The following is a 26,627-nucleotide window of genomic DNA, read 5'->3' on the forward strand; positions in this document are numbered from 1 at the left end:
AAGGGCCTGTAGGTCAATATCTCAATGGTAATTATTCTGAATATCAGGAAATGTACGAGTCAGAAAGGTTAATGTTTATATGCACTCCTTCACAACTTATCTTGTATTTACTTTCTTTCCCTGTAAATGTCTGCAAGAAAATGAATCTCGACACACACTCAGTGGCCACTTTATTAGGTACATCTGCTGGTTAATGCGAATATCTAACCAGACAATCACGTGGCAGCAACTCGATGCATAAGAGCATGCAGACACGGTCACGAGGTTCAGTTGTTGCTGAGACCAAACATCAGAATGCGGGGGGAAGAGATGTGATCTAAGTGACTTTGACCGGGGAATGATGGTTGGTGCCAGACAGTGGTGGTTTGAGTATCTCGGAAAACTGCTGACCTCCCAGGATTTTCACACGCAGCAGTCTCCAGAGTTTACTGAGAATGGTGCGAGAAACAAAAAAAAATCAGTGAGCGGCGGTTCTGTGGGCAAAGATGTGTTGTTAGTGAGAGAGGTGAGAGGAGAATGGCCGGACTGGTTCAAGCTGACAGGGCCTTGTTAATGAGAGAGGTGAGAGGAGAATGGCCGGACTGGTTCAAGCTGACAGGGCCTTGTTAATGAGAGAGGTGAGAGGAGAATGGCCGGACTGGTTCAAGCTGACAGTGACTCAAATAACCACACGTCACAACAGTGGTGTGCAGAGGAGCATCTCTGAACTCACAACACGTCGAACCTCAAAGTAGTTGGGCTACAGTGGCAGAGGACCACGGACATACAGTCAGTGGCCACTTTATTAGGTACAGCATGTACCTGATAAAATAGCCACTGAGTGTATAATGTACGGTACTTTAATAATAAATTTATGTTGAACTTTTGAGAATCTGAATACTTAAAAGGTGCTTGGACAGCTACAGTACACAGCTTGGAAAGTTTGGAATGGAAAGTTTGGTTGGCAGGGAGCAGATGGGCCGAAAGGCCTGTCTCTGAGCTGTATGACTCCTTGACCAGTGTTGTTTTTTTTGGAAGGGACCGGGGAGGGGGGGTGATCTGAGGGTGAGGTACGGGGTGGGAGGGGGACGAGCACGCGTGACTGCGGATGAACCAGGCCTAAGCGGTCAGATAAGTTGACCGCTTAATCCAGACGGAGAAAGCAAGTACAATAAGCCCTGAGCCGCCCAGGAAGCCAGCCAATCGGGAACGAGTGACACAACGACAGCCAAACATGACACACAAAGCATTTGTTCCGCTGGATAGTGGCGGCGTGGCCCATCAGAGAACATCTGGAAGGGGTGAAGTTGCACAATGTGGGTTCGATTGCAGTTTGGGAGTTGGGCTGGGGCTTGGGAATGGGGATTCGATTGTGGATTGGGAGCTGGGCTGCAAATGAGAGTTGGGTTGGGGTTTGAGTGCTGGAATTGTGGGATGGGGGTCGGGTTGGGTGTTGGGGTGGAATTGTGGAATATGAGATGGGTGGAAATTGGGATTTGGAGCTGGGTAGGGGAATGGGAGTTGGGTGGGGGATTGGGAGTAGGGTTGGGGTTGCTGAATGGGAGTAGGGTTGGGGTTAGAGAATGGGAGTTGGATTGGGGGTTGGGGAGTGTGATTTGGGTTGGGGTTGGGGAATGGGAGTTGGATTGGGGTTGGGGAATGGGAGTTGGGTTGGGGTTGGCGAGTGGGAGTTAAGTTGGGGAATGGGAGTTGGGTTGGGGTTGGCGAGTGGGAGTTGGGTTGGGAAATGAGGAATGGGAGTTTTGTCGGGGTCATTACTTTCAACCCACCCCCAATCCCTATGCCTGCCCATCCCACTCTGTACCTCCACGCTTCCCTCCTCAGAAGCTTCCTGTGTCCATTCCTCCTCACTCCCTCCCAGCAACCACCCATCAACACTTCCTCCCTCCCTCCAACTGCCCACTCCCTCCATCCTCAGCCACCTCACTTGAAGTACTCCACACCTACTCTCCTCACTTCCTTGCTCCCTGAAACACCCTACTCCTCAGCCTCCCCTCTGCCTCACTCCCTCCTTGCCCTCCTCCATTCCTATAACTCCCCTTACCTCACTCCTCACTGCCCAGTAACTCACAACTCACTCTCCCCTCACCCTCTACCCTCCTGTAACTCCCCACCACCTCCCTCCTTGCCCCCTTCCACCTTGAAACACCACACCCCACTCCATCTGTCCTTTAACTCCCCACCTTGACCTTCTCACTGAACACCCTCCTCTAAGTACCCATCCAGTCCGTCCTCACTCACCTTTCCTCCCTCCTCCCTCACCGCTCATGCCCACATGAGGCAGACTGTGCTGATGGGACCCTCCCTCACTCCATCGATGACATACAGCCCACCCCTCACCACAGCCATGGGTGGGGGGCTAGACTGGTCACGTCGGGGCAGCCAGACCCCTTTCCACAACCTACCTCCCACCCACAGCCCTGGGATGCTAGGTCTGAGAGTCAGTGAGTCTTCTCCCCCACACAAGGGGTTTGTGGGTGGAGGGGCCATCAATCTAGCAAACCTTTCTCATTGGTGTTCCAGCTGTCTCTGCACTCTCCCTGCCCTCCCGACCTCTGTACTCTCTGCTCCTGCCCTGCTCTTCCTACCGCACTACACTCCCTCCCCTTACACTTACCTCCTCTCTCAGCACTCTCCCCTACCTCCCCACCCCTCCTTCCTCTGCCCTGCTCCATCTCCCTCTCCCTTCTCCCTCCCTACGTCCCTTCCTACCTCCTCGTCACTCTGCTCCCTCTTTCTGACAGAGTCCCTGTGCCCTTCCCACCCTCGTCTGATCTTCCTCCCCGTCTCAGACTTCAATCAGTACAAATAGGCAGCAACACCTCCGACAGCACTGGTGCTTCACGAGGTCACCCACCACGCCCCCCAGATCTACTCCCTGTTCACCCATGACTATGTGGCCAGTTTCTGGTCTAACTCCATCAACACGTTGCAGGTGAGACCACCGTTGTGGCTCGTACCTCAGGTAATGATGAGGAAGGAGGTGGAGAGGCCATAACGTGCGGACATGACAACAATCTTTCCCTCAATGTCTGCAAAACTTGACCCGTGGGACCCTTTCAAATCTTACCCCTCTCATCCTAAAACTACGCCTTCTAGTTTTGGACTCCCCTATACCTGGGAAAAACATAATTACGGTCCACCATATCTTATGATTTTAAATTATTTGTAAGCTCGTCCTTCATTTTACACTACTAGGAAATTTCCTCATTTGGAGTCTTGTGTGCAGTTTTCGGCTCCTTATCTAACTAATGATGGACTGGCCTTGTAGGGGGTCCCAAAAGGAGCATTTGATGTCTCTGGGCCTGTACTCACTGGAGTTTAGAAGAATGAGGGGGGATCTCATTGTATGAAGAGTATTTGATGTCTCTAGGCCTGTACTCACTGGAGTTTTGAAGAATGAGGGGGGATCTCATTGTGTGAGGAGTGTTTGATGTCTCTGGGCCTGTACTCACTGGAGTTTTGAAGAATGAGGGGGGATCTCATTGTATGAGGTGTGTTTGATGTCTCTGGGCCTGTGCTCACTGGAGTTTTGAAGAATGAGGAGGGATCTCATTGTATGAGGAATGTTTGATGTCTCTGGGCCTGTACTCAATATAGTTTGGAAGAATGAGGGGGATCTCATTGTATGAGGAGTGTTTGATGTCTCTGGGCCTGTACTCACTGGAATTTAGAAGAATGAGGGGGGGATCTCATTGTATGAGGAGTGTTTGATGTCTCTGGGCCTGTACTCACGGGAGTTTAGAAGAATGAGGGGGGGATCTCATTGTATGAGGAGTGTTTGATGTCTCTGGGCCTGAACTCACTGGAGTTTAGAAGAATGAGGGGGGATCTCATTGTATGAGGAGTGTTTGATGTCTCTGGGCCTGTATCACTGGGGTTTAGAAGAATGAGGGGGGGATCTCATCGCATGAGGAGTGTTTGATGTCTCTGGGCCTGTATCACTGGAGTTTAGAAGAATGAGAGGGGGATCTCATTGTATGAGGAGTGTTTGATGTCTCTGGGCCTGTACTCAGTGGAGTTTTGAAGAATAAGGGGGATCTCATCGTATGAGGAGTGTTTGATGTCTCTGGGCCTGTACTCAGTGGAGTTTTGAAGAATGAGGGGGATCTCATCGTATGAGGAGTGTTTCGATGGTTCTCAGTGAGATCCCCTCCCCCCCATCATTCTTCCAAACTCCAGAGGGTTGCACGTGCAGAGCCACTGAAATCTCCTCATATGTTTAAAACCAGTGTACCATTGATGCTCAACCCAGTCTGCTCTTTCTGGAGCCCAGACCCCCCCCCCCCCCCCATACTCTGTCTCACTCTCTCTCTCTCTGCCCCTCTGCCTCTAGCCATTGTCTTTAAATTTGAAACTTCATTCATTGAGAAGGATTTTGTGATCGACCTTCCACATCTCCATCCCTTCTCCCTCCCCACTCTGGCCTCTCTAAATCTCCATCTGCTACCCTCCACATTCCAACTGCTCTCTGTCCATGGTGCATTCTCCATCATTCTGAAATGTTCTTTCACAGACTGGCTGTCACACTCCACCAACTCTCGTACCTCCTTTTTCAGCCTCCTCCTTAACCACAGGCTACTCATTCTGACCTGTGCCATCTATCTCTCCCAGACGTCTCTCTCTCTAACTGCCATCTCCTCTCTCCATCTTTCTATGTCTTCACGATCTTGAACTCCCCTCTCCTATCCCCTCTCACTTGTCTCTCTCTAACTGCCCTCTCCTCGCTCCATCTCTCTATTGTCTCTCTGTCTAACTATCCTCTCCACTTTCCATCTGTCTTGTCTCTCTCTCTAACTACCCTCTTCCCACTCTCTCTCCTTCTCAGTGATGACATTCACTCCACTCTCTATCTCATCTGATTTCAGTGTGACTCTATGTTACATTGACTTTTCCATTCATTACAAATTACCCATTACTGTGAAGGATGCAAGAAAATCAATTCAATTCAACTGCCCCCTCTTCTCTCCATCCCTCTCTCTGTCTTGTCTCCCTCTAACTGCCCCCTTCTCTCTCCACCTTTCTCTGTCTTGTCTCTCACTCTCACTGCTCTCTCCTTTCTCCATCTCTCTGTCTTGTCTCTGTATAACTGCCCCGTCCTCTCTCCATTTCCTTCTCACTGTCCTCTCCTCTCTCCTTCTTTCTCTGTCTTCACGCTCTATAGCTGCCCATTCCTCTCTCCATCTCTTTCTCACTCTTGTCTCGCTCTAACTGTCCTCCCCCCTCTCCAACCCCCTCATTCTTGTCTCTCTCTAACTGCCCTCTCCCTTCTCCATCTAACAGACCACTCCTATCCACCTCTCTCTCTAACTCCCCTCAACTCACTCCAGCTCTCTATCCCACTCTTGCCTCTCTCAAGCTGCCCTCTACACTCTCTCTCTCTTTCTCTCTCAGACCTGTTTCTTTCTTACTGTCCTCTCATCTCTCTGTCATTCTGGTCACTAAGTAATGTCTCCGCTCTCCAACTCTCTCTCAGTTTCTCCATCTCACTCTCAGTCTTCTCTCTCTCTAACTGCCTTGTCCTCTCTCTGCCTCTCTGTCTGATTTGTCTCTCTCTATCTGCCCTCTACTCTCTCCATCTCTCCCCAAGTCTCCTCTGTCCATCTCTCTCTGTCTCTCTCTAACTGTGTTGTCCTCTCTCCATCGGTTTCACTGCCCTCTCCTCTCTCTTTCTCACTCTCAGAATTCTCTCTCTCTAATGGCTCTCTGTCACTTATCCTTCTCTAAATCTCTCCACCTCTGTCTTGACTCTCTTCAACTGCCGTCTCCTCACTCTTTTTTGCTCCGTCTATTCTCTCTGTAACTGCCCTCTCCTCTCTCCATCTCTCTCCCAGTCTCCCCTCTCTCTAGCTGCCCTTATGTCTGTCCATCCCTCTGTCTCGTCTCTCTCTAACTGCCCACTCTCCCTTCTCCCTCACTTTGTCATTCTTGTCTCCCTCTAACTGTGCTCTCCTCTCTCCACATCTCTGAGTTTACTTTCTCCACCTGCCCTCTCAACTCTCCATGTCTCCCTTGTCTTGTCTCCCTCTAACTGTGATGTCCACTCTCCATCTCTCTCTAGCTGCCCTCTCCTCTCTCTTTCTCACACAGGTATTTCTCTCTCTAACACTCTCTGCATCTCTCTCTTAACCTTGTCTCTCTTTCACTACCCCCTTCTCTCTCCACCTCCCTCAAACTGCCCTTCTGTCTCCATTTCTGTCTTGTCACTTCCTAACTGCCCTCTCCGCTGTCCATCTCTCTGTCGACGACCGCTCCTCTCTCCATCTCTCTCTGTCAGACTCATCTCTCTCAAACAATCCTCTCCTCTTTCCATCTCCCTCTCTCTCGTCTCTAACTGCCCTCTTCTCTCCCCATCTGTCTCTCAGTCCTGTCACTCTATAACTCTCCTCTCCTCTCTCAATCTCTCTCTCAGTCTAACTGCCCTTCTCTCTGTCTTTCCATATTTTCTCCCTATAACAACCCTCTCCACTCTCCATTTCTTTGTCATTCTCTACTCTCTCTAATTCCTCTCTCCATCTTGCACAATCTTTTCTCTCCTTCTCCCATCTCCTCTCTCCACCTCTGTCTGTCTTGACTTCCTCTAACTGCCCTCTCCCATCTCCATCTCTCTCTCAGTCCTATCTGTTTCGCTCCCACCTCCTCTCTCCATCTCTCTCAAATTGGTCTTCTCTAACTGCCCTCTTCTCTCTCCAGCTCTGTCTTGTCAATTCCTAACTGCCCTCTCCTCTGTCCGTCTCTCTCAGTCTTGTTTCTCTCTAGCCAACTGCTCCTCAGTCTCATCTCTCTCTAACAACCCTCTCCACTCCCAATCCCTCTCTACTCTCTCCCAAAATACCCTCTTCCCTCTCCATCTCTCGTTTCTCTCTCTAACTGCCCTCTCCTCTCTCCATCTGTCTCTACTCTCTCCCTAAATACCCTCTTCCCTCTCCATCTCTATCTCACTCTCGTTTCTCCCTCTAACTGCCCTCTCTCCATCTGTCTCTCAGTCTTGTCTTCCTCTAACTGCCCTATACTCCCTCCATCTCTCTCTCTCAGTCTGGTCCTCTCTAACTGCCCTCTCCTCATCTCTCTGCATGCACGACCCTCTCTCTCTCTCTGTGTTCTCCCTGTCTCTCTGTATTCTCAACACCCTGTCTCACTGTGTTCCCTCTGTCTGTCTTTCTGCATTCTCAACCCTCTACTTCACTGAGTTCCCTCTGTCACTTGGCATTCTTGATTCTCTGTCTCACTGTGTTCTCTGTCTCTCTTCATTCTTGACCCTCTATGTCACCGTGTTCTCTCTATCTGGCTCTCACTGTTCTCAACCATTTCCCTTACTGATGTCTCTCTGTTTTGCTGCAATCTTGACCCTCTGTCTTAGTGTGTTTGCTTGTGTCTGCCTGTCAGCCTCTCTCTGTTATCAAGCATTTACCTTGCTGTGTTCTATCTGTCTCTCTGCACTCTCCCCTCTATGTTTGCTCTATCTCACTGCATTCTTGAACCTCTGACTCTCTGCTTTCCTGACACACTGCCTCATTGTGTTCTTTCCATTTTGCTGTATTATTGACCCTCTGTCTCTCTGTGAACTCTGTCTCTCTGCATTCTTTCTATCTGTCTCTGTTCTGAACCATTTCCCTTACATTGTTCTCTCTCTCTGTCTGTTCGCATTCTCGACGCTGTCTCACTGTGCTCTCTCTGTCTCTCTGCATACTCGACCCTATGTCTCTCTATGTTCTCTCTGTCTGTCTGTCTCAGTTGTCAATGATCTCCTTTACTATTTTTCTCTGTTTGTCTGCACTCTCAGTCTCACAGTGTTCTCACAGTCTCTCTACATTCTCGCCCCTCTATTGAACTGAGTTCTCTCTGTCTCTCTGCATTGTCGAGTCTCTGTCTCACTGTGTTCTCAATGTCTCAGTGCATTCTCGATCATCTTGGTCCACTGTCTCAGAGTTCTCTCAACATTCTTAGCCCTCTGTCCCATTGTGTTCTCTCTGTCTCTCTGAATTCCTGACACTCTGTCTCACTGTGTTCTCTCTGATTCTCTGCATTCTCAAATCTGTATCGAACTGCATTCTCCCTGTCTCACAGTGTTCTCTGTCTCTCTGAATCCTTGACCTTCGGTGTCAATGTGCTCTCTGTCTGTCTCTCTACATGCTCAACCCTCTGTCTCACTGCATTCTTGAAGCTCCGTGACAATGTGTTCTCTCTGTCTCTTGGCATTGTTGACTTTCTGTATCTCTGCATTTTTGCAGACTCGCTGTCGTCTCCAAACTCCATGTCAATGTGTTCTCTCTGCATGCAGGACCCACTGCCTCAGAGTGTTCTCCCTGTCTCTCTGTATTGTCCATTTTCTGTCTCCTGGACTCTCTCTGTCTCTCTGCATTCTTGACCCTCTATCTCACTGTGTTTTCTCGGTATCACAACTTCCCTTCATTCTCAGCCCTCTGCCGCACTTTGTCTCTCTCTCTGCATTCTCGTCCATCTGTCTACCTGTGTTCTATCTGTCTGCACCTTCAACCCATTGTGCGCTCCCAGTACCTCTGAATTCTTGATCCGTCTGTCTCACTGAATTCTTTCAGTCTCACTGCATTCTCAACCCTCTATCTCACTGAGTTCTCTCAGTCTCACTGCATTCTCAACCCACTATCTCACTGAGTTCTCTCAGTTTCACTGCATTCTCAACCCTCTATCTCACTGCATTCTCAACCCTCTATCTCACTGCATTCTCAACCAACTATCTCACTGTTCTCTCAGTCTCACTGCATTCTCAAACCTCTATCTGACTGAGTCCTCCCAGTCTCACTGCATTCTCAACCCTCTATCTCACTGTTCTCTCTATCTCACTGCATTCTCAACCCTCTATCTCACTGCATTCTCAACCCTCTATCTCACTGTTCTCTCAGTCTCACTGCATTCTCAAACCTCTATCTCACTGCATTCTCAACCAACTATCTCACTGTTCTCTCAGTCTCACTGCATTCTCAAACCTCTATCTGACTGAGTCCTCCCAGTCTCACTGCATTCTCAACCCTCTATCTCACTGTTCTCTCAGTCTCACTGCATTTTCAACCCTCTATCTCACTGCATTCTCAACCAACTATCTCACTGTTCTCTCAGTCTCACTGCATTCTCAAACCTCTATCTGACTGAGTCCTCCCAGTCTCACTGCATTCTCAACCCTCTATTTCACTGTTCTCTCAGTCTCACTGCATTATCAACCCTCTATCTCACTGAGTTCTCTCAGTCTCATTGCATTCTCAACCCTCTATCTCACTGAGTTCTCTCAGTCTCACTGCATTCTCAACCCTCTATCTCACTGTTCTCTGTCTCACTGCATTTTCAACCATCTATCTCACTGTTCTCTCAGTCTCACTGCATTCTCAACCCTCTCTCTCACTGTTCTCTCACTCACTGCATTCTGAACCCTCTATCTCAATCAGTTCTCTCAGTCTCACTGCATTCTCAAACCTCTATTTCACTGTTCTCTCAGTCTCACTGCATTCTCTACCCTCTATCTCACTGAGTTCTCTCAGTCTCACTTCATTCTCAACCCTCTATCTCACTGGTCTCTGTCTCACTGCATTTTCAACCATCTATCTCACTGTTCTCTCAGTCTCACTGCATTCTCAACCCTCTATCTCAATCAGTTCTCTCAGTCTCACTGCATTCTCAAACCTCTATTTCACTGTTCTCTCAGTCTCACTGCATTCTCTACCCTCTATCTCACTGAGTTCTCTCAGTCTCACTTCATTCTCAACCCTCTATCTCACTGAGTTCTCTCCCTCATTCCATTCTCAACCCTCTATCTCACTGAGTTCTCAGTCTCACGGCATTCTCAACCCTCTATCTCACTGAGTTCTCAGTCTCACTGCATTCTCAACCCTCTATCTCACTGTTCTCAGTCTCACTGCATTCTCAACCCTCAATCTCACTGAGTTCTCAGTCTCACTGCATGCTCAACCCTCTATCTCACAGAGTTCTCTCAGTCTCACTGCATTCTCAACCCTCTATCTCACTGAGTTCTCTCTGTCTCACTGCATTATCAACCCTCTATCTCACTGAGTTCTCTCAGTCTCACTGCATTCTCAACACTCTGTCTCACGGAGTTCTCTAAGTCACACTGCAATCTCTACCCTCTATCTCACTGAGTTCTCTCAGTCTCACTGCATTCTCAACCCTCTATCTCACTGTTCTCTGTCTCACTGCATTCTCAACCCTCTATCTCACTGAGTTCTCTCAGTCTCACTGCATTCTCAACCCTCTATCTCACTGTTCTCTCAGTCTCACTGCATTCTTAACCCTCTATCTCACTGTTCTCAGTCTCACTGCATACTCAACCCTCTATCTCACTGTTCTCTCAGTCACACTGCATTCTCAACCCTCTATCTCACTGAGTTCTCTCAGACTCACTGCATTCTCAACCCTCTATCTCATTGAGTTCTCTCAGTCTCACTGCATTCTCAACCCTTTATCTCACTGTTCTCTGTCTCACTGCATTCTCAACCATCTATCTCACTGTTCTGTCAGTCTCACTGCATTCTCAACCCTCTATCTCACTGTTCTCTCAGTCTCACTGCATTCTCAACCCGCTATCTCACTGAGTTCTCAGTCTCACTGCATTTTCACCCCTCTATCTCATGGAGTTCTCAGTCTCACTGCATTCTCAACCCTTTATCTCACTGTTCTCTGTCTCACTGCATTCTCAACCATCTATCTCACTGTTCTCTCAGTCTCACTGCATTCCCAACCCTCTATCTCACTGTTCTCTCAGTCTCACTGCATTCTCAAACCTCTATTTCACTGTTCTCTCAGTCTCACTGCATTCTCAACCCTCTAACTCACTTTCTCAGTCTCACTGCATTCTCAACCCTCTATCTCACTGTTCCCAGTCTCACTGCATTCTCAACCCTCTATCTCACAGTTCTCTCAGTCTCACTGCATTCTCAACCCTCTATCTCACTGTTCTCTCAGACTCACTGCATTATCAAACCTCTATCTCACTGTTCTCTCAGTCTCACTGCATTCTCAAACCTCTATTTCACTGTTCTCTCAGTCTCACTTCATTCTCAACCCTCTATCTCAATCAGTTCTCTCAGTCTCACTGCATTCTCAAACCTCTATTTCACTGTTTTCTCAGTCTCACTGCATTCTCTACCCTCTATCTCACTGAGTTCTCTCAGTCTCACTTCATTCTCAACCCTCTATCTCACTGTTCTCTGTCTCACTGCATTCTCAACCCTCTATCTCACTGAGTTCTCTCAGGCTCACTGCATTCTCAGCCCTCTATCTCACTGAGTTCTCTCAGTCTCACTGCATTCTCAACCCTCTATCTCACTGTTCCATCAGTCTCACTGCATTCTCAACCCTCTATCTCACTGTTCCATCAGTCTCACTGCATTCTCAACCCTATATCTCACTGTTCTCTCAGTCTCACTGCATTCTCAACCCTCTATCTCACGGAGTTCTCTCAGTCTCACTGCATTCTCAACCCTCTATCTCACTGAGATCTCAGTCTCACTGCATTCTCAACCCTATATCTCACTGTACCCTCAGTCTCACTGCATTCTCAACCCTTTATCTCACTGTTCTCAGTCTCACTGCATTCTCAATCCTCTATCTCACTGAGTTCTCTCAGTCTCACTGCATTCTCAACCATCTATCTCACTGTTCTGTCAGTCTCACTGCATTCTCAACCCTCTATCTCTCTGTACCCTCAGTCTCACTGCATTCTCAACAGTCTGTCTCACGGAGTTCTCAGTCTCACTGCATTCTCAACCCGCTATCTCACTGAGTTCTCAGTCTCACTGCATTTTCACCCCTCTATCTCACGGAGTTCTCAGTCTCACTGCATTCTCAACCCTTTATCTCACTGTTCTCTGTCTCACTGCATTCTCAAACCTCTATCTGACTGAGTCCTCCCAGTCTCACTGCATTCTCAACCCTCTATCTCACTGTTCTCTCAGTCTCACTGCATTTTCAACCCTCTATCTCACTGCATTCTCAACCAACTATCTCACTGTTCTCTCAGTCTCACTGCATTCTCAAACCTCTATCTGACTGAGTCCTCCCAGTCTCACTGCATTCTCAACCCTCTATTTCACTGTTCTCTCAGTCTCACTGCATTATCAACCCTCTATCTCACTGAGTTCTCTCAGTCTCATTGCATTCTCAACCCTCTATCTCACTGAGTTCTCTCAGTCTCACTGCATTCTCAACCCTCTATCTCACTGTTCTCTGTCTCACTGCATTTTCAACCATCTATCTCACTGTTCTCTCAGTCTCACTGCATTCTCAACCCTCTCTCTCACTGTTCTCTCACTCACTGCATTCTGAACCCTCTATCTCAATCAGTTCTCTCAGTCTCACTGCATTCTCAAACCTCTATTTCACTGTTCTCTCAGTCTCACTGCATTCTCTACCCTCTATCTCACTGAGTTCTCTCAGTCTCACTTCATTCTCAACCCTCTATCTCACTGGTCTCTGTCTCACTGCATTTTCAACCATCTATCTCACTGTTCTCTCAGTCTCACTGCATTCTCAACCCTCTATCTCAATCAGTTCTCTCAGTCTCACTGCATTCTCAAACCTCTATTTCACTGTTCTCTCAGTCTCACTGCATTCTCTACCCTCTATCTCACTGAGTTCTCTCAGTCTCACTTCATTCTCAACCCTCTATCTCACTGAGTTCTCTCCCTCATTCCATTCTCAACCCTCTATCTCACTGAGTTCTCAGTCTCACGGCATTCTCAACCCTCTATCTCACTGAGTTCTCAGTCTCACTGCATTCTCAACCCTCTATCTCACTGTTCTCAGTCTCACTGCATTCTCAACCCTCAATCTCACTGAGTTCTCAGTCTCACTGCATGCTCAACCCTCTATCTCACAGAGTTCTCTCAGTCTCACTGCATTCTCAACCCTCTATCTCACTGAGTTCTCTCTGTCTCACTGCATTATCAACCCTCTATCTCACTGAGTTCTCTCAGTCTCACTGCATTCTCAACACTCTGTCTCACGGAGTTCTCTAAGTCACACTGCAATCTCTACCCTCTATCTCACTGAGTTCTCTCAGTCTCACTGCATTCTCAACCCTCTATCTCACTGTTCTCTGTCTCACTGCATTCTCAACCCTCTATCTCACTGAGTTCTCTCAGTCTCACTGCATTCTCAACCCTCTATCTCACTGTTCTCTCAGTCTCACTGCATTCTTAACCCTCTATCTCACTGTTCTCAGTCTCACTGCATACTCAACCCTCTATCTCACTGTTCTCTCAGTCACACTGCATTCTCAACCCTCTATCTCACTGAGTTCTCTCAGACTCACTGCATTCTCAACCCTCTATCTCATTGAGTTCTCTCAGTCTCACTGCATTCTCAACCCTTTATCTCACTGTTCTCTGTCTCACTGCATTCTCAACCATCTATCTCACTGTTCTGTCAGTCTCACTGCATTCTCAACCCTCTATCTCACTGTTCTCTCAGTCTCACTGCATTCTCAACCCGCTATCTCACTGAGTTCTCAGTCTCACTGCATTTTCACCCCTCTATCTCATGGAGTTCTCAGTCTCACTGCATTCTCAACCCTTTATCTCACTGTTCTCTGTCTCACTGCATTCTCAACCATCTATCTCACTGTTCTCTCAGTCTCACTGCATTCCCAACCCTCTATCTCACTGTTCTCTCAGTCTCACTGCATTCTCAAACCTCTATTTCACTGTTCTCTCAGTCTCACTGCATTCTCAACCCTCTAACTCACTTTCTCAGTCTCACTGCATTCTCAACCCTCTATCTCACTGTTCCCAGTCTCACTGCATTCTCAACCCTCTATCTCACAGTTCTCTCAGTCTCACTGCATTCTCAACCCTCTATCTCACTGTTCTCTCAGACTCACTGCATTATCAAACCTCTATCTCACTGTTCTCTCAGTCTCACTGCATTCTCAAACCTCTATTTCACTGTTCTCTCAGTCTCACTTCATTCTCAACCCTCTATCTCAATCAGTTCTCTCAGTCTCACTGCATTCTCAAACCTCTATTTCACTGTTTTCTCAGTCTCACTGCATTCTCTACCCTCTATCTCACTGAGTTCTCTCAGTCTCACTTCATTCTCAACCCTCTATCTCACTGTTCTCTGTCTCACTGCATTCTCAACCCTCTATCTCACTGAGTTCTCTCAGTCTCACTGCATTCTCAACCCTCTATCTCACTGTTCCATCAGTCTCACTGCATTCTCAACCCTCTATCTCACTGTTCCATCAGTCTCACTGCATTCTCAACCCTATATCTCACTGTTCTCTCAGTCTCACTGCATTCTCAACCCTCTATCTCACGGAGTTCTCTCAGTCTCACTGCATTCTCAACCCTCTATCTCACTGAGATCTCAGTCTCACTGCATTCTCAACCCTATATCTCACTGTACCCTCAGTCTCACTGCATTCTCAACCCTTTATCTCACTGTTCTCAGTCTCACTGCATTCTCAATCCTCTATCTCACTGAGTTCTCTCAGTCTCACTGCATTCTCAACCATCTATCTCACTGTTCTGTCAGTCTCACTGCATTCTCAACCCTCTATCTCTCTGTACCCTCAGTCTCACTGCATTCTCAACAGTCTGTCTCACGGAGTTCTCAGTCTCACTGCATTCTCAACCCGCTATCTCACTGAGTTCTCAGTCTCACTGCATTTTCACCCCTCTATCTCACGGAGTTCTCAGTCTCACTGCATTCTCAACCCTTTATCTCACTGTTCTCTGTCTCACTGCATTCTCAACCATCTATCTCACTGTTCTGTCAGTCTCACTGCATTCTCAACCCTCTATCTCACTGTTCTCTCAGTCTCACTGCATTCTCAACCCTCAATCTCACTGTTCTCTCAGACTCACTGCATTCTCATCCCGCTATCTCACTGAGTTCTCAGTCTCACTGCATTTTCACCCCTCTATCTCACAGAGTTCCCAGTCTCACTGCATTCTCAACCCTCTATCTCACTGACTTCTCAGTCTCACTGCATTCTCAACCCTCTATCTCACTGTTCTATGTCTCACTGCATTCTCAACCCTCGATCTCAATGTTCTAACAGTCTCACTGCATTCACAACCCTATATCTCACTGTTCTCTCAGTCTCACTGCATTCTCAACCCTCCATCTCACTGTTCTCTCAGTCTCACTGTTTTCTCAACCCTCTATCTCACTGAGTTCTCTCCGTCTCACTGCATTCTCAACCATCTATCTCACTGAGTTCTCTCACTCTCACTGCATTCTCAACCCTCTATCTCACTGAGTTCTCTCAGTCTCACTGCATTCTCAACCCTCTAGCTCACTGTTCTCTCAGTCTCACTGCATTCTCAACCCTCTATCTCACTGAGTTCTCTCACTCACTGCATTCTCAACCCTCGATCTAACTGTTCTCACAGACTCACTGCATTCTCAACCCTCTATCTCACTGAGTTCTCAGTCTGACTGCATTCTCAACCCTCTATCTCATTGAGTTCTCTCAGTCTCACTGCATTCTCAACCCTCTATCTCACTGAGTTCTCTCAGTCTGACTGCATTCTCAACCCTCTATCTCACTGTTCTCTCAGTCTCTTTGCATTCTCAACCCTCTATCTCACTGAGTTCTCTCAGGCTCACTATATTCTCAGCCCTCTATCTCACTGAGTTCTCTCAGTCTCACTGCATTCTCAACCCTATATCTCACTGTACCCTCAGTCTCACTGCATTCTCAACCCTCCATCTCACTGTTCTCTCAGTCTCACTGTTTTCTCAACCCTCTATCTCACTGAGTTCTCTCCGTCTCACTGCATTCTCAACCATCTATCTCACTGAGTTCTCTCACTCTCACTGCATTCTCAACCCTCTATCTCACTGAGTTCTCTCAGTCTCACTGCATTCTCAACCCTCTAGCTCACTGTTCTCTCAGTCTCACTGCATTCTCTACCCTCTATCTCACTGAGTTCTCTCACTCACTGCATTCTCAACCCTCGATCTAACTGTTCTCACAGACTCACTGCATTCTCAACCCTCTATCTCACTGAGTTCTCAGTCTGACTGCATTCTCAACCCTCTATCTCATTGAGTTCTCTCAGTCTCACTGCATTCTCAACCCTCTATCTCACTGAGTTCTCTCAGTCTGACTGCATTCTCAACCCTCTATCTCACTGTTCTCTCAGTCTCTTTGCATTCTCAACCCTCTATCTCACTGAGTTCTCTCAGGCTCACTATATTCTCAGCCCTCTATCTCACTGAGTTCTCTCAGTCTCACTGCATTCTCAACCCTATATCTCACTGTACCCTCAGTCTCACTGCATTCTCAACAGTCTGTCTCACGGAGTTCTCAGTCTCACTGCATTCTCAACCCGCTATCTCACTGAGTTCTCAGTCTCACTGCATTTTCACTCCTCTATCTCACGGAGTTCTCTGTCTCACTGCATTCTCAACCATCTATCTCACTGTTCTGTCAGTCTCACTGCATTCTCAACCCTCCATCTCACTGTTCTCTCAGACTCACTGCATTCTCATCCCGCTATCTCACGGAGTTCTCAGTCTCACTGCATTTTCACCCCTCTATCTCACTGAGTTCCCAGTCTCACTGCATTCTCAACCCTCTATCTCACTGACTTCTCAGTCTCACTGCATTCTCAACCCTCTATCTCACTGTTCTATGTCTCACTGCATTCTCAACCCTCTATCTCAATGTTCTAACAGTCTCACTGCATTCACAATCCTATATCTCACTGTTCTCTCAGTCTCACTGCATTCTCAACCCTCCATCTCACTGTTCTCTCAGTCTCACTGTTTTCTCAACCCTCTATCTCACTGAGTTCTCTCCGTCTCACTGCATTCTCAACCCTCTATCTCACTGAGTTCTCTCACTCTCACTGCATTCGCAACCCTCTATCTCACTGAGTTCTCTCAGTCTCACTGCATTCTCAACCCGATATCTCACTGTAACCTCAGTCTCACTGCATTCTCAACAGTCTGTCTCACGGAGTTCTCAGTCTCACTGCATTCTCAACCCGCTATCTCACTGAGTTCTCAGTCTCACTGCATTTTCACCCCTCTATTTCACGGAGTTCTCAGTCTCACTGCATTCTCAACCCTTTATCTCACTGTTCTCAGTCTCACTGCATTCTCAACCCTCTATCTCACTGTTCTCTCAGTCTCATTGCATTCTCAACCCGCTATCTCACTGAGTTCTCAGTCTCACTGCATTTTCACCACTCTATCTCATGGAGTTCTCAGTCTCACTGCATTCTCAACCCTCTATCTCACAGTTCTCTCAGTCTCACTGCATTCTCAACCCTCTATCTGAGTTCTCTCAGCTTCACTGCATTCTCAACCCTCTATCTCACTGAGTTCTCTCAGACTCACTGCATTATCAAACCTCTATCTCACTGTTCTCTCAGTCTCACTGCATTCTCAAACCTCTATTTCACTGTTCTCTCAGTCTCACTTCATTCTCAACCCTCTATCTCAATCAGTTCTCTCAGTCTCACTGCATTCTCAACCCTCTATCTCACTGTTCTCTCAGTCTCACTGCATTCTCTACCCTCTATCTCACTGAGTTCTCTCAGTCTCACTTCATTCTCAACCCTCTATCTCACTGTTCTCTGTCTCACTGCATTCTCAACCCTCTATCTCACTGAGTTCTCTCAGTCTCACTGCATTCTCAACCCTCTATCTCACTGAGTTCTCTCAGGCTCACTGCATTCTCAACCCTCTATCTCACTGAGTTCTCTCAGTCTCACTGCATTCTCAACCCTCTATCTCACGGAGTTCTCAATCTCGCTGCATTCTCAACCCTCTATCTCACTGTTCTCTCAGTCTGACTGCATTCTCAACCCTCTATCTCACTGAGTTCTCTCAGGCTCACTGTATTCTCAGCCCTCTATCTCACTGAGTTCTCTCAGTCTCACTGCATTCGCAACCCTATATCTCACTGTACCCTCAGTCTCACTGCATTCTCAACAGTCTGTCTCACGGAGTTCTCAGTCTCACTGCATTCTCAACCCGCTATCTCACTGAGTTCTCAGTCTCACTGCATTTTCACCCCTCTATCTCACGGAGTTCTCAGTCTCACTGCATTCTCAACCCTTTATCTCACTGTTCTCTGTCTCACTGCATTCTCAACCATCTATCTCACTGTTCTGTCAGTCTCACTGCATTCTCAACCCTCTATCTCACTGTTCTCTCAGTCTCACGGCATTCTCAACCCTCTATCTCACTGTTCTCTCAGCCTCACGGCATTCTCATCCCGCTATCTCACGGAGTTCTCAGTCTCACTGCATTTTCACCCCTCTATCTCACTGAGTTCCCAGTCTCACTGCATTCTCAACCCTCTATCTCACTGACTTCTCAGTCTCACTGCATTCTCAACCCTCTATCTCACTGTTCTATGTCTCACTGCATTCTCAAACCTCTATCTCAATGTTCTAACAGTCTCACTGCATTCACAATCCTATATCTCACTGTTCTCTCAGTCTCACTGCATTCTCAACCCTCCATCTCACTGTTCTCTCAGTCTCACTGTTTTCTCAACCCTCTATCTCACTGAGTTCTCTCCGTCTCACTGCATTCTCAACCATCTATCTCACTGAGTTCTCTCACTCTCACTGCATTCTCAACCCTCTATCTCACTGAGTTCTCACAGTCTTACTGCATTCTCAACTGGATATTTCACTGAGTTCTCTCAGTCTCACTGCAATCTCAACCCTCTATCTCACTGAGTTCTCTCAGTCTCACTGCATTCTCAACCCTATATCTCACTGTACCCTCAGTCTCACTGCATTCTCAACAGTCTGTCTCACGGAGTTCTCAGTCTCACTGCATTCTCAACCCGCTATCTCACTGAGTTCTCAGTCTCACTGCATTTTCACCCCTCTATCTCACGGAGTTCTCAGTCTCACTGCATTCTCAACCCTTTATCTCACTGTTCTCTGTCTCACTGCATTCTCAACCATCTATCTCACTGTTCTGTCAGTCTCACTGCATTCTCAACCCTCTATCTCACTGTTCTCTCAGTCTCACTGCATTCTCAAACCTGTATTTCACTGTACTCTCAGTCTCACTTCATTCTCAACCCTCTATCTCACTGAGTTCTCTCAGTCTCATTGCATTCTCAACCCTCTAACTCACTGAGTTCTCAGTCTCACTGCATTCTCAACCCTCAATCTCACTGAGTTCTCAGTCTCACTGCATTCTCAACCCTCTATCTCACAGTTCTCTCAGTCTCACTGCATTCTCAACCCTCTATCTGAGTTCTCTCAGTCTCATTGCTTTCTCAACCCTCTATCTCACTGAGTTCTCTCAGACTCACTGCATTCTCAACACTCTATTTCACTGTTCTCTCAGTCTCACTGCATTCTCAAACCTCTATTTCACTGTTCTCTCAGTCTCACTTCATTCTCAACCCTCTATCTCAATCAGTTCTCTCAGTCTCACTGCATTCTCAAACCTCTATCTCACTGTTCTCTCAGTCTCACTGCATTCTCAACCCTCTATCTCACTGTTCTCTCAGTCTCACTGCATTCTCAACCCTCTATCTCACTGTTCCATCAGTCTCACTGCATTCTCAGCCCTCTATCTCATGGAGTTCTCTCAGTCTCACTGCATTCTCAACCCTCTATCTCACTGAGATCTCAGTCTCACTGCATTCTCAACCCTATATCTCACTGTACCCTCAGTCTCACTGCATTCTCAACCCTTTATCTCACTGTTCTCAGTCTCACTGCATTCTCAATCCTCTATCTCACTGAGTTCTCTCAGTCTCACTGCATTCTCAACCATCTATCTCACTGTTCTGTCAGTCTCACTGCATTCTCAACCCTCTATCTCACTGTTCTCTCAGTCTCACTGCATTCTCAACCCTATATCTCTCTGTACCCTCAGTCTCACTGCATTCTCAACAGTCTGTCTCACGGAGTTCTCAGTCTCACTGCATTCTCAACCCGCTATCTCACTGAGTTCTCAGTCTCACTGCATTTTCACCCCTCTATCTCACGGAGTTCTCAATCTCAATGCATTCTCAACCCTTTATCTCACTGTTCTCTGTCTCACTGCATTCTCAACCATCTATCTCACTGTTCTGTCAGTCTCACTGCATTCTCAACCCTCTATCTCACTGTTCTCTCAGTCTCACTGCATTCTCAACCCTCCATCTCACTGTTCTCTCAGACTCACTGCATACTCATCCCGCTATCTCACTGAGTTCTCAGTCTCACTGCATTTTCACCCCTCTATCTCACTGTTCCCAGTCTCACTGCATTCTCAACCCTCTATCTCACTGACTTCTCAGTCTCACAGCATTCTCAACCCTCTATCTCACTGTTCTATGTCTCACTGCATTCTCAACCCTCTATCTCAATGTTCTAACAGTCTCACTGCATTCACAACCCTATATCTCACTGTTCTCTCAGTCTCACTGCATTCTCAACCCTCCATCTCACTGTTCTCTCAGTCTCACTGTTTTCTCAACCCTCTATCTCACTGTTCTCTCCGTCTCACTGCATTCTCAACCATCTATCTCACTGAGTTCTCTCACTCTCACTGCATTCTCAACCCTCTATCTCACTGAGTTCTCTCAGTCTCACTGCATTCTCAACCCTCTAGCTCACTGTTCTCTCAGTCTCACTGCATTCTCAACCCTCTATCTCACTGAGTTCTCTCAGTCTCACTGCATTCTCAACCCTCTGTCTCACTGAGTTCTCTCACTCACTGCATTCTCAACCCTCGATCTAACTGTTCTCACAGACTCACTGCATTCTCAACCCTCTATCTCACTGAGTTCTCAGTCTGACTGCATTCTCAACCCGCTATCTCACTGAGTTCTCAGTATCACTGCATTCTCAACCCTCTATCTCACTGTTCTCTCAGTCTCACTGCATTCTCAACCCGCTATCTCACAGAGTTCTCAGTCTCACTGCATTTTCACCCCTCTATCTCATGGAGTTCTCAGTCTCACTGCATTCTCAACCCTTTATCTCACTGTTCTCTGTCTCACTGCATTCTCAACCCTCTATCTCACTGAGTTCCCAGTCTCACTGCATTCTCAACCCTCTATCTCACTGACTTCTCAGTCTCACTGCATTCTCAACCCTCTATCTCACTGAGTTCTCAGTCTCACTGCATTCTCAACCCTCTATCTCACTGAGTTCTCTATGTCTCACTGCATTATCAACCCTCTATCTCACTGTTCTCTCAGTCTCACAGCATTCTCAATCCTCTATCTCACTGAGTTCTCTCAGTCTCACTGCATTCTCCACACACTATTTCACTGTTCTCTCAGTCTCACTGCATTCTCAACCCTCTATCTCAATGTTCTAACAGTCTCACTGCATTCACAACCCTATATCTCACTGTTCTCTCAGTCTCACTGCATTCTCAACCCTCCATCTCACTGTTCTCTCAGTCTCACTGTTTTCTCAACCCTCCATCTCACTGTTCTCTCAGTCACACTGCATTCTCAACCCTCTATCTCACTGTTCTCTGTCTCACTGCATTCTCAACCCTCTATCTCCCTGTTCTCTCACATACTGCATCCTCAACCCTCTATCTCAATCAGTTCTCTCAGTCTCACTGCATTCTCATCCCTCTATCTCCCTGTTCTCTCACATACTGCATCCTCATCCCTCTATCTCACTGAGTTCTCTCAGTCTCACTGCATTCTCAACCCTCTATCTCACTGTTCTCTCAGTCTCACTGCATTCTCATCCCTCTATCTCACTGTTCTCTCAGTCTCAATGCATTCTCATCCCTCTATCTCACTGTTCTCTCAGTCTCACTGCATTCTCATCCCTCTATCTCACTGAGTTCTCTCAGTTTCACTGCATTCTCAACCCTCTATCTCACTGTTCTCGCAGTCTCACTGCATTCTCAACCCTCTACCTCACTGTTCTGTCAGTCTCACTGCATTCTCAACCCTCTATCTCACTGTTGTCTGTCTCACTGCTTTCTCAGCCCTCAATCTCAGTAACTTCTCTGACTGACTGCATTCGCAACACTCTATCTCACTGTTCTCTCCGTCTCACTGAATTCTGAACCCTCTATCTTACTGAGTTCTCCCAGTCTCACTGCATTCTCAACCCTATATCTCACTGAGTTCTCAGTCTGACTGCATTCTCAACCCTCTATCTCACTGAGATCTCAGTGCATTCTCAACCCTCAATCTCACTGAGTTCTCTCAGTCTCACTGCATTCTCAACCCTCTATCTCACTATCTCAGCCTCACTGCATTCTCAACCCTCTGTCTCACTGAGTTCTCTCAGTCTCACTGCATTCTCAACCCCCTATCTCACTGTTCTCTCAGTCTCACTGCATTGTCAACCCTCGATCTAACTGTTCTCTCAGACTCACTGCATTCTCAACCCTCTATCTCACTGAGTTCTCAGTCTGACTGCATTCTCAACCCTCTATCTCATTGAGTTCTCTCAGTCTCACTGCATTCTCAACCCACTGTTTCACTGTTTTCTCAGTCTCACTGCATTCTCAACCCTCTATCTCACTGAGTTCACTCAGACTCATTGCATTCTCAACCCTCTATCTAACTGTTCTCTCAGACTCACTTCATTCTCAACCCTCTATCTCACTTTCTCTCAGTCTCACAGCATTCTCAACCCTCTATCTCAATGTTCTAACAGTCAAACTGCATTCTCAACCCTATATCTCACTGTTCTCAGTCTCACTGCATTCTCTACCCTCTATCTCACTGAGTTCTCTCAGTCTCACTGCATTCTCAACCCTCTATCTCACTGTTCTCTCAGTCTCACAGCATTCTCAACCCTCTATCTCTCAGAGTTCTCTCAGTCTCACTGCATTCTCAACCCTGTATCAAACTGAGTTCTCCCAGTCTGACTGCATTATCCACACTCTATCTCACAGAGTTCTCTCAGTCTCACTGCATTCTCAACCCTATATCTCACTGTTCTCACAGTCTCACTGCATTCTCAACACTCTATCTCACTGAGTTCTCAGTCTCACTGCATTCTCAACCCTCTATCTTACTGAGTTCTCTCAGTCTCACTGCATTCTCAACCCTATATCTCACTGTACCCTCAGTCTCAATGCATTCTCAACACTCTGTCTCACGGAGTTCTCAGTCTCACTGCATTCTCAACCCGCTATTTCACTGAGTTCTCAGTCTCACTGCATTTTCACCTCTCTATCTCAAGTTCTCAGTCTCACTGCATTCTCAACCCTTTATCTCACTGTCTCACTGCATTCTCAACCATCTATCTCAGTGTTCTCTCAGTCTCACTGCATTCTCAACCCTCTATTTCACTGTTCTCTCAGTCTCACTGCATTCTCAACCCTCTATCTCACTGAGTTCCCAGTCTCACTGCATTCTCAACCCTCTATCTCACTGACTTCTCAGTCTCACTGCATTCTCAACCCTCTATCTCACTGTTCTCTCAGTCTCACTGCATTCTCAACCCTCTATCTCAATGTTCTAACAGTCTCACTGCATTCACAACCCTATATCTCACTGTTCTCTCAGTCTTACTGCATTCTCAACCCGCCATCTCACTGTTCTCTCAGTCTCACTGTTTTCTCAACCCTCTATCTCACTGAGTTCTCTCCGTCTCACTGCATTCTCAACCATCTATCTCACTGAGTTCTCACAGTCTTACTGCATTCTCAACTGGATATCTCACTGAGTTCTCTCAGTCTCACTGCAATCTCAACCCTCTATCTGACTGAGTTCTCTCAGTCTCACTGCATTCTCAACCCTCTATCTCACTGAGTTCTCTCAGTCACACTGCATTCTCAACCCTCTATCTCACTGTTCTCTCAGTCTCACTGCATTCTCAACCCTCTATCTCCCTGTTCTCTCACATACTGCATCCTCAACCCTCTATCTCACTGTTCCCTCAGTCTCACTGCATTCTCAACCCTCTATCTCAATCAGTTCTCTCAGTCTCACTGCATTCTCATCCCTCTATCTCACTGTTCTCTCAGTCTCAATGCATTCTCATCCCTCTATCTCACTGTTCTCTCAGTCTCACTGCATTCTCATCCCTCTATCTCACTGTTCTCTCAGTCTCACTGCATTCTCAACCCTCTATCTCACTGTTCTCTCAGTTTCACTACATTCTCAACCCTCTATCTCACTGTTCTCGCAGTCTCACTGCATTCTCAACCCTCTACCTCACTGTTCTGTCAGTCTCACTGCATTCTCCACCCTCTATCTCACTGAGTTCTCAGTCTCACTGCATTCTCAACCCTCTATCTCACTGTTGTCTGTCTCACTGCTTTCTCAGCCCTCAATCTCAGTGACTTCTCTGACTGACTGCATTCGCAACACTCTATCTCACTGAGTTCTCAGTCGCACTGCATTCTCAACCCTCCATCTCACTATCTCAGCCTCACTGCATTCTCAACCCTCTGTCTCACTGAGTTCTCTCAGTCTCACTGCATTCTCAACCCTCTATCTCACTGTTCTCAGTCTCACTGCATTCTCAACCCCCTATCTCACTGTTCTCTCAGTCTCACTGCATTCTCAACCCTCTATCTCATTGAGTTCTCTCAGTCTCACTGCATTCTCAACCCTCTATCTCACTGAGTTCTCAGTCTGACTGCATTCTCAACCCTCTATCTCATTGAGTTCTCTCAGTCTCACTGCATTCTCAACCCACTGTTTCACTGTTTTCTCAGTTTCACTGCATTCTCAACATTCTATCTCACTGAGTTCACTCAGACTCACTGCAATCTCAACTCTCGATCTAACTGTTCTCTCAGACTCACTGCATTCTCAACCCTCTATCTCACTGAGTTCTCAGTCTGACTGCATTCTCAACCCTCTATCTCATTGAGTTCTCTCAGTCTCACTGCATTCTCAACCCTCTATCTCACTGAGTTCTCTCAGTCTCACTGCATTCTCAACCCTCTATCTCACTGAGTTCTCTCAGTCTCACTGCATTCTCAACCCTCTATCTCACTGTTCTCTCAGTCTCACAGCATTCTCAACCCTCTATCTCAATGTTCTAACAGTCTCACTGCATTCTCAACCCTATATCTCACTGATTTCTGTCAGTCTCACTGCATTCTCAACCCTCTATCTCACTGAGTTCTCTCAGTCTCACTGCATTCTGAACCCACTGTTTCACTGTTCTCTCAGTCTCACAGCATTCTCAACCCTCTATCTCATTGTTCTCTCAGTCTCACTGCATTCTCAACCCTCCATCTCACTGTTCTCAGTCTCACTGCATTCTCAACCCTCTATCTCACTGAGTTCTCTCAGTCTCACTGCATTCTCAACCCTCTATCTCACTGAGTTCTCTCAGTCTCACTGCATTCTCAACCCTCTATTTCACTGTTCTCAGTCTCACAGCATTCTCAACCCTCTATCTCATTGTTCTCTCAGTCTCACTGCATTCTCAACCCTATATCTCACTGAGTTCTCTCAGTCTCACTGCATTCTGAACCCACTGTTTCACTGTTCTCTCAGTCTCACTGCATTCTCAACCCTCTATCTCATTGTTCTCTCAGTCTCACTGCATTCTCAACCCTCCATCTCACTGTTCTCAGTCTCACTGCATTCTCAACCCTCTATCTCACTGAGTTCTCTCCGTCTCACTGCATTCTCAACCCTCTATCTCAATGTTCTAACAGTCTCACTGCATTCTCAACCCTATATCTCACTGAGTTCTCTCAGTCTCACTGCATTCTCAACCCTCTAGCTCACTGTTCTCTCAGTCTCACTGCATTCTCAACCCTCTATCTCACTGAGTTCTCTCAGTCTCACTGCATTCTCAACCCTCTATCTCACTGAGTTCTCTCACTCACTGCATTCTCAACCCTCGATCTAACTGTTCTCACAGACTCACTGCATTCTCAACCCTCTATCTCACTGAGTTCTCAGTCTGACTGCATTCTCAACCCTCTATCTCACTGTTCTCTCAGTCTCACTGCATTCCCAACCCTCTATCTCACTTTTCTCTCAGTCTCACTGCATTCTCAAACCTCTATTTCACTGTTTTCTCAGTCTCACTTCATTCTCAACCCTCTATCTCACTGAGTTCTCTCAGTCTCATTGCATTCTCAACCCTCTAACTCACTGTTCTCAGTCTCACTGCATTCTCAACCCTCTATCTCACTGAGTTCCCAGTCTCACTGCATTCTCAACCCTCTATCTCACTGTTCCCAGTCTCACTGCATTCTCAACCCTCTATCTCACTGTTCTCTCAGTCTCACTGCATTCTCAACCCTCTATCTCACTGAGTTCTCTCAGACTCACTGCATTATCAACCCTCTATCTCACTGAGTTCTCTCAGACTCACTGCATTCTCAACCCTCTATCTCACTGTTCTCTCAGTCTCACTGCATTCACAAACCTCTATCTCACAGAGTTCTCTCACTGCATTCTCAACCCTCTATCTCACTGAATTCTCAGTCTCACTGCATTCTCAACCCTCTATCTCACTGAATTCTCAGTCTCACTGCATTCTCAACCCTCTATCTCACTGAGTTCTCAGTCTCACTGCATTCTGAACCCTCTATCTCAATGTTCTAACAGTCTCACTGCATTCACAACCCTATATCTCACTGTTCTCTCAGTCTCACTGCATTCTCAACCCTCCATCTCACTGTTTTCTCAGTCTCACTGCATTCTCAACCCTCTATCTCACTGTCCTCTCACATACTGCATTCTCAACCCTATA

The 26,627-nt window shown here is 47.0% G+C and overlaps 1 protein-coding gene across 1 annotated transcript in view; it reads right to left on the reverse strand.

Moving 5' to 3' along the window:
- Positions 1–200: 200 nt before the first annotated feature.
- The window catches only part of clstn3 (calsyntenin 3), a 383,889-nt gene continuing 357,462 nt past the window's right edge, over positions 201–26,627 (reverse strand). The window contains exon 19 of the mRNA XM_059960279.1: positions 201–428. Within this exon, the coding sequence (XP_059816262.1) occupies positions 426–428 (3 nt within the window). The 3' untranslated portion in view covers positions 201–425. The remainder of the gene's footprint in view (positions 429–26,627) is intronic.

This window comes from Hypanus sabinus, unplaced genomic scaffold (genome assembly GCF_030144855.1).
Source record: "Hypanus sabinus isolate sHypSab1 unplaced genomic scaffold, sHypSab1.hap1 scaffold_244, whole genome shotgun sequence".
Taxonomy (NCBI): domain Eukaryota; kingdom Metazoa; phylum Chordata; class Chondrichthyes; order Myliobatiformes; family Dasyatidae; genus Hypanus; species Hypanus sabinus.